The 15,612-nt window shown below is 36.1% G+C and overlaps 1 protein-coding gene across 1 annotated transcript in view; it reads left to right on the forward strand.

Annotated features, from left to right (window-relative positions):
• The first annotated feature begins 938 nt into the window (after positions 1-938).
• The window catches only part of SART3 (spliceosome associated factor 3, U4/U6 recycling protein), a 165,787-nt gene continuing 151,113 nt past the window's right edge, over positions 939-15,612 (forward strand). The window contains exons 1-4 of the mRNA XM_053699834.1: positions 939-1,283; positions 2,216-2,342; positions 7,021-7,125; positions 7,398-7,582. Coding sequence (XP_053555809.1) covers positions 1,101-1,283; positions 2,216-2,342; positions 7,021-7,125; positions 7,398-7,582 — 600 coding nt within the window. The 5' untranslated portion in view covers positions 939-1,100. The remainder of the gene's footprint in view (positions 1,284-2,215; positions 2,343-7,020; positions 7,126-7,397; positions 7,583-15,612) is intronic.

Below are 15,612 nucleotides of genomic sequence, written 5' to 3' on the forward strand. Positions count from 1 at the left end.
TGTATGTATATTGTATAATGTGTGTATGTAAGTGTATGCATTTGTGTGTATTTATGCATGTGTGTAAAGGTGTGTGTGTTTGTGTAACTGTGTGTATATATATATATATATATACATACATACACACATATATATATATGTGTGTGTATATGTGTATACATGTGTGTGTATGTATATATATATATATATATATATATATATATATATATATATATATATATATATATATATATATATATATATATATATATATATATTAGTGCCCCCCAGTTTTGACTCTGGTATCTTATGTGCCCCCCCTATATATTGTTCCTAGAGTCGCCACTGTTATTAACCCTTTGAAAATATCTGTTCATTATTCAAAATAGTAATATTTGTATCGGTGCCAACGTATGCCCTTTTTTCAAGTTTGTATATTCAATTGTTGTATAAAGGGATTCCACCTCTGTGTAACTACATTATATATTATTATTTAAATAAAACCTATATTTTTATTTTAAAGTCAATTTAAAGCAGTCTGACAAAAAAAAATGTATAAAAAACCCCAACTTCCATGATAAGAAACAGAATTTCACGAATAAGAAACAGCTTGAATAAGAAACCAACTTCCTTGTCGTAATATACAAATGATTCAAAACATAACCAAAACTGTGCCGTTTGCTATCAGCTTATGGCAATATAACATGAAGTTTTATAAAATGAAATTTGTTTAGGTTTTTGGAAACTGTATTAACTGATTTAAAATTCAAATAATGACGAATAAGAAGCCAAATTCATTGACTAAGAAGCTAGCAGAATATAAGCAAAACATATGCTATAGCTTTAAATTAGGACCCCGATCTAAGGTCCTCAAGTTGCCTGAAGACAAAGCTATGTGTGGCGTGCCTCTATAAATATTGGCACTCTATAACGCAGGATTTCTTTGTTACGATTATTATATACTGTAAGCAATCTAATCTATGCATAACATTTACCTTTAAAATTAAATCCAAGTTGGATATAAACGAAATGTGAGCAAAGAGGTACAATCAGAGACAGGCATCGTCTTGGGCATCCCTCCTGCCCAAAAACGTTGTGTATTCGTAGTAAGCAGTACCACGATGGCGGCTGAGTGTGGAGAAGAAGAGAGAGATACCCAGACTCTGGGGAGCGACGAGGAAGAGATGGAATCGACGGTAGAAAGTCCGGGTGAAGGAGGAGGTTCTTCCGATAGAACTGGTGAATCTTCTGATGAGGAGGACGAGAAGGAGAATGAGGCGGAAATACAGCGGCTAGAGGAGCAGGTGGGCATGGAAGGAACAGAGGCCGATAACTTACCGGTTCACACAGGCTGTCATGCTTAGCAGTGACCTTAGTCTGTGCTCTTAGAGAGGGCTGCCTAGCACTGTGTGTATACGAATCCACTGATAACCATACGTAGATATGGTAAAAAGGCATGCAGGTTTACTTCATAAAATCAGTTTAGGTTATTTTAGCCAGTTAGTTTTGTAGTGGAAGATCTAATAAGTAATGATAAGATCTTACAATGGCAAATAGGTTTGTACTTATTAGTGTAGCTTTCTAATAAATATTCCCTTCCTTTACTGCGACTGTGGATGGTGTACCTTAGACAGCCTAAAAAGTTGTATGTCCATTCAAACTATTGATCTATACATATAGATCACATATAGATTACATCTATTATCATTGTTTCATTCTCTTGGTATCCTTTGTTGAAGGAGCAGCAATTCACTACTGCAGTTTTTCTCAACTGCGGTCCTCAAGTACCCCCAACAGTCCAGGTTTTCATTATAGCTGAGACAGTGCACAGGTGAAGTAATAAGCTGATCAGTAATACCATGGTTACTAACCTGCTCTCATCTATCAGCTAATTATGTCACCTGTGCACTGGTTCAGCTATAATGAAAATCTGGCCTGTTGTGGGTACTTGAGCACCGCAGTTGAGAAACAATGCACTACTGGGAGCTAGCTCAACACATCTGGTGAGCCAATGACAGGAGGCATATATGTGAAGCCACCAATCAGCAGTTAGCTCCCAGTTGTGTATTGCTGCTCCTGAGCCTATGTATGCTTTTTAACAAAGGATATAAGAGAGAATTAAATACGTGAATCACACAAGTTTAATGTTCATTTAAATGGTTGTTACTTTTTATGTCTTTTTATTCAGGTTGTATTTCATATTTTAGTTCTTTTTTTGTTCTGTCTTATTTTATAGCTGTCAATAAATGCCTTTGACTACAACTGTCACGTGGACTTGATCAAGCTTTTAAGACAAGAAGGAGAGCTTGAAAGGCTGCGGCGTGCCCGTCAGAAGATGAGCGAACTTTTTCCACTGACTGAAGGTGCATGGAGAATTTTAAGACAAAAACTTCATTATTATTTCTCTTGATATGGACAAGTAATGCAGTAAAGGGCATTAAACACAGTTTGCTTCTTTGTGGCATCCAAAAGATGTATTACCGTTTTGAAAAATGTAATGTTCATGTAAATAAAACTTTTTGTTTTTGTATATTTCAATAGCTTTATCATAGAAATATTGTCTGCACAAAAATGTGTTCAATTACTGCTTTTCTTATATATCATATAAAATGGTGTTTAACCCCTTCAGGACCGGGAGTTTTAGATAAAAACTTGCCCAAAGTATCATTCCATTTAAACAGTCTTGTTTGTTTTGTCTTGTTTTTTTAATTTTATTTTTTTTTACTTATCAAAGATTTATATATATTCCAAATGCGATCAAATAATAAAAAAAAAGCCAACATTTTTTGCAAACTTTAGTTTCTCAATTAAATTTATTTACATACCACTTGTGCAGTCATAACACAAATGGTTGTAATGGTTTGGGATCCCATTTGTTCAGAAATATCAGACATGCATGGCTTTGCTGTGCACCACTATTCTAATATTCCCGGCAGTGAATGGGGTTAGTTTTTAACTGTAGTGTAGAGATTACCTTCCCACCTGGTTACCACAGTTTTAGGGCATTTGTGTTTTTTAAATGTTTTTTTATTTATTTTTATTATAGGGATCCCTCCCGAACAGCTCTCTAACACTCCCCCCCTCAAGTAGCATGCATATTAGGTACTGGTAGCTGTCTGTCAGTATCCAGTTCATATTATTTTTCTTTTATTATTTATTAATTAAAAAATTTCTTTATTGTATCGATTCACCCCCCCCCCCCCCATCCGTTTCTGTAGCGTAGCAATGCATCCCTCCCTCGCCAAACTTCTTTGATGTAGCATAGGGAACCCCCTCCCTCCTGTGATGGTAGTCTACCTCCTTCCCTCCCACAGCATCACGGCAAGCTGACACAGACTGTCTGTATTGGCAATCTATCTTCATATGGTAAAGGAAGGACACTGCCTCTGGCTGCAGGCTTCGCTATCAAAGTTGACAGTGGGGACCTCAGCATGAGCCAGACTTAGGTACTATGTCAACAGGGTATGCTGGGCAAAGTACTCTATGACATAGTACCTACGTCCAAATGATTTAATGCATTTCTTCTAGTCCTTCAAGGTACAGTAAAGTCAAAATTAAACTTTTTGTGATTCAGGAAGATCATGCAGTTTTAAACAATTTTCTTTTATCTAAGTTACTTCATTCTCTTGTTAGCCTTTTGTTAAAAAATACCTAGGTATGCACTACTAGGAGCTAGCTGCTGGTTGGTGGCTGCACATATGTCTCTTGTCATTGGATCACCAAATGTGTTCATCTAGCTTTTTCAACAGAAGAATTCGAAAGTTGTTTAAAATTGTACGCTCTGGCTGAATCAGTAAGGAACATTTTTTGTTTAGTCTGTCATTTAAAATATGCATACCTTGTTCTTACAGGTTTGAAATAAAGCATATTTGAATTATTCAGCTTTAGTTTGCCCCCCATCTTCTGATTTTTTTATTTAAACATTGGCTGCTGTTTACTGCCAATCAGAAGCTGTATCACCTAAGCCATTAACCTCTATTTGCATCTTTCACTTATTTCATTTGAACCTATTTGCATCTTTCACTTATTTCATTTGAATAGTATATATATATATATATATATATATATATATATATATATATATATATATATATATATATATATATATTGTAACTTCCTCATATAATTTATAATATCCATTATAATTCTTAATAATAGATTTCCACTCACATTACACGCCGCCGCTCTGTCAATTATAGATTTACATATCTCCTTTCCAACCTTCGCTTTTAGCGCTTAACTATTACTTGTTCTTTTGTTCTCACTTTTTGTCTTTTCCTGGAGGGGAATTCAATAGTTAAGCTGGGTTGTTTTCTCTAGCGCTTATAATTTAATTTTACACTGAACCATTAACCTCTATGGCAATGAAGTATCCAGTAGTGCACTCTCATTGGAATAATGGTTCATACATTATGCCTGTAACATATACATTTTTTAATAAGTTTTATTTTAAACGGATAAACTGCAATTACTACAGTAGGGGGACTAAAAGCCCTTGTTGTTTTTGTGTAAATTGAGCTTGTCCCACACACCCTAGAGAGGCCAAAAATTAAATTATATAATGCTACAAGTCAAATAGCTGGTTTAAGAAATATGCAGCACTTTGAAAACCTAGGTTACAGAATTTGCTTTTTTTTTTTTTTTTTTTTTTTTTTTTTTTTTGCTACCAACATTTAAACTGTTGTAAGTCAGTTTAGTTAGTGACCAACACAAATTATGTCTTTATTTCAATAGGCCCAGCAGATTCACTACATGGCATGCGAGATAGCTGCATCAAAAACTGTACAATATATATATACCTTATTAACTTGTCATCAAGTTTAGCCACATGTTAAACAGGGGCTTTAATGGTTATAGATAAGGCCCCAATGTGCAGTAAAGAAATAAAAGCACTTTTTTCTTGCAAAATGTCCACTGTTATTTTTATTATTTAAGAGGAAGACTTGCCTTCTTTTGTTATTGTGCATATAATGTAACATCCCCACATTTTAACTTTGTTTTTAAAAGAGCTGCTTTTTATTAATGCTCCAAGTCCAGATGGTTCCCTTTTAATTGAGAGGTCTTGGAGTTTTGTAGCTGCTAAGGAAACTGAGATTGATGGGTTTGAAGAACCCCCCCCCCATCCAGCTCCCTTGCAGCGACCGGTTCATCTTGGTTCAGCCCCTTTGTGGTATCACCAGTACTACCATGAAGCCTAGCACCGCCGCCCACTAGGTTTCCAACGATCCCCGGCCTGTAGTGTGTGGGATCACCGAAAACAGTGTTTGATCCGGGATCCCCCTGCTGCACATCAAAGTGGTTAAAGGGACAGTAAACACCTTGAGATTTTAATATAAAATGTTTAGTTATGCATAATGAAGCAACTTTGCAATATCTTTTCATTTTATTTTTTCTTCTTTTCTTGTAATTTAACACTGAACATTGAACAATTTCTAATTCTGAGGACTTGCAATGCACCCTGCTCACTACTCAAGGCTAACCAAGCTATGTATCTATACCTAATTGGCTTTATCGAATAACAGCTGCCAAGAGGGTACTTTATACTAACATATTGACTGTGGCTAGCCTTGTCTGTGGACTAAAGATTGGTTCCTCCAAATAAGGCAAATGGTGGGTGGAGTTTGGAAATTAAAAAATAATTGCAGTAAAAAGGATTTTAATTTGTTTAAAAATGTTAAAGGGACACTGAACCCAATTTTTTTTCTTTCATGATTCAGATAGAGCATGCAATTTTAAGCAGCTTTCTAATTTACTCCTACTATCCATTTTCCTTCATTCTCTTGCTGTCTTTATTTGAAAAGCAAGAATGTAAGTTTAGAAATTGGCCCATTTTTGGTTCACAACCTGGGTTGTCCTTGCTGATTAGACAGCACCAATAAACAAGTGCTGTCCAGAGTTTTGAACCAAAAATTGGCTGGGTCCTTAGCTTAGATGTCTTCTTTTTCAAATAAAGATAGAAAGAGAATGAAGAAAAATTAATAGGAGTAAATTACAAAGTTGTTTAAAATTACATGCTCTATCTTAATCATGTTAGCAAAAGTTTGGGTTTAGTGTCCCTTTAAGGCTTGGCTGAGGTATTATTCTATAGCAACACAATAGCAATGTATTTATAATTATAAGGTGTTTACTGTCCTTTTAAGATGTCATCAGTAATCCAGGATTGCTTGTGGTGTTTTTATTTAGAAACAGTGGATACAGATTATTGTAAATTTAAAAACAGTACAACAGGATTTAGAAAGAGCTGCAGTTTTTCCAGTTTCTAGGGCACCGCAATAATGGTAAAAACCACTGTAGGTGCGTATAAGGACTTGGGCAGAATACACTGTATATTTATTGTTAATAAAAAAAAATTTGTCCACTTTGACTAATATTTCTTTATATACTGTTGCAACTAAAACTGTTTTTTGTTTCATTTTATTTTTTTCTAAACTCAATCAGCTCATCAAATGCTCAATTTTAAGCATCAAATTGACCCTGTTGCCTTATATATATATATATATATATGTATATATATATATATATATATATATATATATATAAAAAAAAATATATATATATATATATATATATAAATGTAATAAATGACAAAAGGTACTTATAACCCATAATTTTTTTATTTCATGATTCAGAGCAAACGGTTTAAAACAATTACCTTCTATTATCAAATTTGCATTCTTGGTATCCTTTCTTAAAGAAGCAGCAATGCATTACTGGAAGCTAGCTGAACACATCTTGTGAGCCAACAACTAGAGGCATATAGCTGAAGCCACCAGTTTTAGCAAGCTCCCAGTAGTGCATTGCTGCTCCTTGCTTTTCAACAAATTCTACAAAGGGACAAAGCAAATGAGATAACAGTAAATTGTAAAGTTGTTTAAAATTGCATGTTCTCTGTGAATCATAAAAGTTTAATTTTGACTTTACTGTCCCTTTGAACTATACATTGTTGTATATTATTATCTGATTAAATAGCAATTTTCTTTTACTTGAGAAATTAGAATGCTGTACATGCCTAGTAACCTTTATCTTTGTTCTCAATCACAGAGATCTGGTTGGATTGGCTGAAGGATGAAATCAAGGTTGGAGAGGAAGACGCCAGTCGAGATAAGGTGTATGAGCTATTTCAGCGAGCTGTCAAAGACTATATATGTAAGTGCTTAGAAAGGGTTACTGTTGTATAATAGAAAAACAAAGAAAAATTGAGAAAGTTATCATTTAGAAAATGTAACCTTAAAAATAATATCCGGTTATAGATCTTGTCAAATCAGAGCATTTTATGTGTTTTGTAACTTATGTTGTAGTTTTAGTTCTAGAACTGGTTTATTTTTCACAACGTTGTAATATCGTAGAAATTAAAACTATATAAAAATAATAAATAATAATAAAAAAATAACCCTATGAAATTGCTTAATTCCTTCAAGGTCCCGAAATTTGGCTGGAATATGCCCAGTATTCTATTGGTGGCATGGGGGAAAAGGATGGCATTGCCCAGATCCGTGCCATCTTTGAGAGGGCACTTACAGCTGTTGGACTTCATATGACCAAAGGATCAACTGTCTGGGATGCATACAGGGAATTTGAAAATGCAATACTTGGGACAATACAGGTACATATGTTTTTAATATTCAACAAAACATTTTTTATAGATGTACTTGGTGTATATTAGCACTTAGGCACTGAATTTCAGAATAACTGCATAGAACATTTAGGTATAAAGGTATGTCATCTTTACCCTCTCTAAATGGAGAAGAAAGAAAACAATTTTGCAAATGTAAATTGCAGACAAAATAGGCGTTATGATTAAATGTACATTTGCATTTTTATTATGCGTAATCATAGGAAATTAAATACCAGTTGGAGCTACACGAGCAGCCACATTGATAATGCTCCTTAATCCCTTAAAGGGATAGTTTACTCAAAAATGTTCTCCCCTTTAATTTGTTCTCAAGTGTCCACTTTACCTGCTGGAATGTATTAAATTGTTTAAGTATTTCCATTACCCTTATATTGGCATTTGAAATATTTAATTTAGTCTGTGGTATCCCCACCTATTCTGAAAGTTTTCGGCCTCAAGGCCAAGCTGTGTTAACACAGCCAGTAGAAGCAATTACACTCCTAGTGGGTTATAGAAGAGATAAGTAATAAAATGTTAATTTTCCATTGTTCTCTCCAAGTATTGATGATTGGTTTACGAACAGATATAAGATAAAGAAGCAGGTATATGTACACAATGTGATAAAGTAATGAGATCTGATTATACCTACAAGCTCAACCCATTTTATTAGGTTGTGGCTTCAAAACACAAAACCAACTAATTCATATACAGAAACCTTAAAGGGACATATAACAGGTTGAGATCTGTGCATATCCTAAAAAGGGCTATTTAATTAAAAATAGTTTGCATAAAAAATTGTTTAAAAATTGCTGGCAAGTATTTTAAAATAATTTTCAAAAATAAGCAAAATTAATTACATAGCTAAGCTGCCTGGAGAAGCCAACTCCACCCCCCCCTTATCAGTGTTTAGACACAGGAATTGTATTTCAACTGAGTTCACAGCTTCTGGGCATGCTCCAGCAGATAATCCCTGTGCATTTTTGCATTCTACCAAAATAACAATAGATATAGATACAGCCGTAGAAGAAAATGTGTGGGGGGAGTTAGAGCTTTACAATTCATAATCTAAAAAGAAAGGGTTAATAGTGAGGCACTGCAGTATAAATTTGCAGGTAAAGTAATTAAAGGACATAATATTATAATTTTTCTCTATCCCAACTTGTTTTATATCCCTTTTAAAAGCAAGTCTCATACATTTTATACTCTGCAGCTGTACATTAAGGGAAAAACTATTTTATAGTATACTGTCAGGAATACCAGGAATTTCAGAGATATACTTGCCTAAAGTATTGGAGAATATTTAGCATTTTTGCTATCACTCTGTTTTAACTCTGTTTAAACAGACAACCCAAGGTGTTGAACTATTTTTGATGCCACTATTTGGTACGAAAAAATTCGTTAATCTTTTGGCAAACTTTGAGTTCCTCATTGAAATCATGTACACATCGCTACAGCAGTCATAAGACAAATGGTTGTAAATAGCTTCTCACCCTTTTTTTTGGCAATTAGACAGCCACTAATTGCAGCTGTGCACCGCACTTCTGAAATTTATGGCAGTGAAGGGGTTAATTAGTTAGCTTTTAAGGTTAATTTTTGCTGTAGTGTAAATATTACCCTCCTATCCCCTGATACCTCCAACCCCGCCACCATCATAGGCACTGGCAGTCTACCAGTATGCAGTTTAGGGCTTTTTTTTTTAAATATATTTCTTTCTGTAGTGTAGGGTCTCTGATTCCTCCCTCTGCTAACCACCATGTTTGATACTTATTTGTTGTAGGGGGGGGTTGTGTTTTTAAAAAAAAAAAAAAAAATGTTTTATTTGTTTTAACATGTATTGTAGCTGCCTTGCCCCCCCCCCCCAGCAATTAATATACGGTCCCCACTTCAGCTTATATAGTGTATGGCCCCTCCCCCTTCTTGCTGGGTCAAACACCCGCCTTCCCTCCTACCGCTCCCACTCTCTACCAACAAACAATTGTTACAGAGAGTGACATAGAGTTTTAAGTGCTATCCTTATATGCTCTACAGATATAGTTTTCTATGGTGCAGAATCATAACAAGCTAACAAGTTATTGAGCTGCTTGTTCATTCTTGAGAGTACGCTTCTCTCTGTGTGTATTATGCCTCCCTAAGGGTAAAAAAGCAGCCATACTCCTTGCTCAGTGTGCTTAGAGGAATATGACTGCACCTCAAGGACTAGGCCCAAACTATCGTCTGGGGTTGCTGTGTTTCTTGTTCAGAGAAGAATTGCCTGGTATTTCGGCACTGGATTGACATTATTAGACAGGATCAGACTGATACACTACAGGAAAGTTCTACTCTGTGAAAAGCATTACTGGACTAAAAAAAGCTGCATCCAGGTGGTAAATCGCAATAGAACAAGCTAGCAAGTTATTGAGCTGGTTGTTTGTTCCTGAGAGTGTTCTTCCATGTGTATTACTTAAAGGTTACTTTAGTCATGCATTTTGAGACATGATAAGATGTAATATAAGCATAACAAATAATACAAATTAACTACATTTTACACCAATTATCTTTTATGATTGACACACCACAACTTCAAGCTGCATGGTTCTTTAGAAGCTGTAAGATTTCATCACTTATTCTCGCGGATATGTTGTGGGAACGTATGTTGGCAGTAGTCAACTTGACAGGTGTCAGTTTTCTTAAAACATTGTTCATGTCCACAGCAGATATATTGAAGGATGTTATTGGTCCAGGTTTTACAAAAACATCACAGTTTTACTCACTGATGTCCTCAATCAAGCCTAACCACCACTGGTTATTATAGAGACATTATTCCTTAGGATCATGGGGACAGATTTTATCTCTGCATGTCCTTCAAACTTTTGCAATGCATTGTAAAGAAGAAACTGAGAGCACTCTGATACTGCCTCTTAACGGTACATTTTTCCTGTACCTGTAATTCTCTCAGTTTTTAAACTTGTCCTTGAGTTTCAGTTGATGAAATTCAGTTGCTTGCTTTTGGCATAGATGTATGTAACTCTCTTTAATCTTCTCATTGCAAAAGAGAAACATAACTTCAGGGGTGAGGATTTAACCCTCTGTTGTTCTCTGCAAACTGGCTTTTGTTATTTCCCCGCTTAGTTTGATAATAATAATAATAATAATAGTTGTTCCTCCAACCCATCACATACATTTTTGCCATGGGACATTGCAAAGACATTCCATTTGGCTTTTATACCAAAGTCCTCATGGTTGAACGGATTGGTAAAATTCTTCTTCTTTTTTTTATTTTGGCTTGCAGATCCATCGGAAAAATAGATAATTATTCCTGTCTTGGGAAGGATCCCCTGTACCTTCACTAGTGTTCTACTTAGTTTCACCAATTGTTCTGAGAAATTGAATTCCTTGCTGATTTTGTTCCTGGACCATGGGTTTGGTAATAGACTGAGAATTTTAACTTTGTCTTCTTTGTTTGCTACTGCACACTTTTCTTTAAGAGCCTCAATTAATCTGTCATATTTTTCTGTTGACAGCTGTACGCCACTTTGGTGACTGACATCTCTATTTGTCCTTTGTCATTCCTTTTGCGCATGCTTTTAAGGATTTCAGAATAAAAGTGAATTTTTATTATTGGAGTTTTCCTCACGTGGATTGATTAAGAAATTTGGTTCTGTTATACTCTGCTGGAATCGTCTCATTAAATGATTCTTACAGATTTATTTTCAAAGTTTCAGAAATCCTTCCTACTCTAGCTCTCAAAGCACTTTCTTTTATCTGCACTTATCTTCCTAATCTTGGATGCAGGGGATACTCCAAGAGCAGCACAAGCTGATTCAACCTTCTGAAGAGAATCTTTGGGTAATACATAATTCTCTTTCTGCTCCATAAGTTTCATTTTCAAGCACAAACATTTTTTTTAGTAGTAGGTGGGACACAGTGACCTACCAGGGACACATTTTAGAGGATAGTTCTTTTCCTTTGATATGTGCTGTAATTACATTTCTAATAGTCCTTTTGTAATAGGGTGATATTCCAAGGGATTACAACAACTATTACCAAGTAGGTGATGATATTTCAATAGAAATTTGTTTTCATGGTACTTTACAAACTGATGCAACATTACATCCTACACTTGAACACAGTAACTCCTTTTTTCCTGAGCTGTAGTCACTTACTGCTTTTATACAGGAGAAACATCTAACTCACATGAATGCCGCCAACACAACAAGCTTTGTCTATACACTTGCAGGTTTGGGCATGGCCAGACATGCAGAGACAAGTCTTGCTGCTCCAATGTTATGTTTGTGCCTTTACAAACATGATAGATCATGCTTCACTGTTGCCAATATCAAATGTAGTCAAATTTTAGAGCTTATTAACAAGATTAAGCTATTGCATGTCAATCATAAATATAATTAGTGTAAAATGCTGTTCATTTTTATCATTTCTTATGCTTATATTACGTCTTGTCATTTAAAAAATCGCATGAATAAAGTAGGCTTTTCCCCAGATTTATACTAACCCTAGTTCTGTAACCAGTGGAATATCAAACTGAGTTTTTTTTATAGCAGAATGCTACCATAGAGGAGTTAGATTTGTAAAAAAAATCAGGTTCCTATCTAGTCCCTTACCAGAGATAACCTGAAGATGAGGGGAAATGTTACAAAAATGGCACTTTTTGCCCCATAAAAAAGAGACTCCTTAAACCTAAAGTAGTCTGCATGCACACTATACTTACCTAGGTACTCTCTAAAAAAAATTTGGACTGAGACTCAAACTCTCACCATTTATAAATTGACCCTAAAAGTGAAACTTTCAGTGACTTAAATCATTACATTAGGACTTAAAGGGACAGTATACACTCATCTTCATATAACTGCATGTAATAGACACTATTATAAAAAATAAGACGCACAGATACCGATATAGAAATCCAATATAAAACTGTTTAACCCCTTAACGACCGAGGACGTGCAGGGTACGTCCTCAAAAAAAAAAAAGGCAGTTAACGCTTGAGGACGTACCCTGCACGTCCTCGGTGTGGAAAGCAGCTGGAAGCGATCCCGCTCGCTTCCAGCTGCTTTCCGGTTATTGCAGTGATGCCTCGATATGGAGGAATCCTGCAATAACCTTTTTAAGCCATCCGGTGCAGAGAGAGACACTCTGTGGCCCTCTCTGCACCGGAAATCGGTGGCTCACTGCGTTGGTGGGTGGGAGCCGGACCGGGAGGCGGGTGGCTGCTGATGTGGAGGGGGGGCGGGATCGTGGGCGGGGATGGCCGGGGGCGCGCGCGTGCACGGGGAGGGAGCGGGTGGGAACCGCTACGCTACAGAAAATCCAATAATAAAAAATGTTAACAAACGTTAAAAATGGCTAAAAAGTAAAAAAAAAAAAAAACGATCAGCAAGGTGGTGGGGGTATGTCTGTGTGGGGGGGGAAGCTACACTACAGAAAAAAACCAAACAAACAAAAGGGAAGGGTTAGAGAGCGGTTTTGGGGAGGATCAGGGAGGTTGGGGGCTAAGGGGGGATCCTACACAGTAGCATATGTAAATATGTTATAATTTTTTTTTTTTTTTTTTTAAAAACCCTTTTATTTTAGTACTGGCAGACTTTCTGCCAGTACTTAAGATGGCGGGGACAATTGTGGGGTGGGGGAGGGAAGGGAGCTGTTTGGGAGGGATCAGGGGGTGGGATGTGTCAGGTGGGAGGCTGATCTCTACACTAAAGCTAAAATTAACCCTGCAAGCTCCCTACAAACTCCCTAATTAACCCCTTCACTGCTAGCCATAATACACGTGTGAGGCGCAGCAGGATTTAGCGGCCTTCTAATTACCAGAAAGCAACGCCAAAGTCATATATGTCTGATATTTCTGAACAAAGGGGATCCCAGACAAGTATTTACAACCATTTGTGCCATAATTGCACAAGCTGTTTGTAAATTATTTCAGTGAGAAACCTAAAATTGTGAAAAATTTAACTTTTTTTTTCAATTTGATCGCATTTGGCAGTGAAATGGTGGCATGAAATATACCAAAATGTGCCTAGATCAATACTTGGGGTTGTCTACTACACTACACTAAAGCTAAAATTAACCCTACAAGCTCCCTAAAAGCTCCCTAATTAACCCCTTAACTGCTGGGCATAATACACTTGTGGTGCGCAGTGGCATTTAGCGGCCTTCTAATTACCAAAAAGCAACGCCAAAGCCATATATGTCTGCTATTTCTGAACAAAGGGGATCCCAGAGAAGAATTTACAACCATTTATGCCATAATTGCACAAGTTGTTTGTAAATAATTTCAGTGAGAAACCGAAAGTTTGTGAAAAAATTTGTGAAAAAGTGAACGATTTTTTGTATTTGATCGCATTTGGCGGTGAAATGGTGGTATGAAATATACCAAAATTGGCCTAGATCAATACTTTGGGATGTCTACTAAAAAAAAATATATACATGTCAAGGGATATTCAGGGATTCCTGAAAGATATCAGTGTTCCAATGTAACTAGCGCTGATTTTGAAAAAAAGTGGTTTGGAAATAGCAAAGTGCTACTTGTATTTATGACCATATAACTTGCAAAAAAAGCAAAGAACATGTAAACATTTGGTATTTCTAAACTCAGGACAAAATTTAGAAACTATTTATCATGGGTGTTTTTTGGTGGTTGTAGATATGTAACAGATTTTGGGGGTCAAAGTTAGAAAAAGTGTGTTTTTTTTCCATTTTTCCTCATATTTTATAAAAATTTTTTATAGTAAATTATAAGATATGATGAAAATAATGGTATCTTTAGAAAGTCCATTTAGTGGCGAGAAAAACGGTATATAATATGTGTGGGTACAGTAAATGAGTAAGAAGAAAATTACAGCTAAACACAAACACCGCAAAAATGTAAAAATAGCCTTGGTCCCAAACGGACAGAAAATGGAAAAGTGCTGTGGTCATTAAGGGGTTAAAAACTTACTTAGAGGCTCTCAGTTTAGCTCTGTTGAAAAGGCAGTTGGAAAGCCCACTGCAAGTGGGAAATAAGACACTTCCCCATCGCTCTTCTTTTGCATATGAAAAGACCCTTTACACAAACAGGAGCAAGCTGGAGAAGGTAGCTGACGGTATTCTCATAAAACTTTGGGGCTTGGTTAGGAGTCTGAAAATCAGAGCAATATTATTTAAAAATAAGCAAAACTATACATTTTTCAAAAGAAAAAACTTTATGGGCTATTTAAATAGATTATCTACAAAACATTTATGCAAAGAAAAAATGAGTGTATAATGTCCCTTTAAGTTCTGAGTCTAAGGATCAAGAATGTGCAGCATTTTTATATATGTAAATGTACCTTGTAATATGATCTAGAGATCAGTTTTTGTTCCAATGAGCTAGGACCATCCTGAGTTGAGATAGTGAGGTTTCCATAAACATCTGTATAACCAAATGTTGTAGCACCATGACACAAATGGTTTATCCAAGTAAAATAAAAATTAAAAAAAATGGTGGTTTTGCAATACCAACACATGGAGGTAAACATTTAAAATGAAATTAGGAGATGGATTGACCCGTACATAAAGATACATTTATTATCCTTTTATCAACCGTTTTATTATTATTATTATTATTTATTATTATCGGTTATTTGTAGAGCGCCAACAGATTCCGCAGCGCTGTAAACAGAGGGTAGTACAACAAAACAATTAAAGGGATCAGATGGGTAGAGGGCCCTGCCAAGAGTTGCACTGTTGTAATTAGCTCTTAAGAAGGTGATCTACAAACAGCTGGACTTAAGGGGGTTCAGGGGATAGCAATGGAGGAGTGGAACTGGTATAAAGTAAAGTTAGCATAGATTGTATGCATCCCTGAACAGTAGAGTCTTTAGGGAGCGCCTGAGGCTTTCAAAACTAGGGGAGAGTCTTGTGGGACGAGGCAGAGAGTTCCACAAGAGGGGAGCCAGTCTGGAGAAGTCCGGTAAACGGGAGTGCGATGAGGTAACCAGAGAGGAGGAGAGTAGGAGGTCATGAGCAGAGCGATGGGGACGGGAGGGAGAGTATCTGGAGACAAGGTC

This window comes from Bombina bombina, chromosome 2, assembly GCF_027579735.1.
Source record: "Bombina bombina isolate aBomBom1 chromosome 2, aBomBom1.pri, whole genome shotgun sequence".
NCBI lineage: Eukaryota > Metazoa > Chordata > Amphibia > Anura > Bombinatoridae > Bombina > Bombina bombina.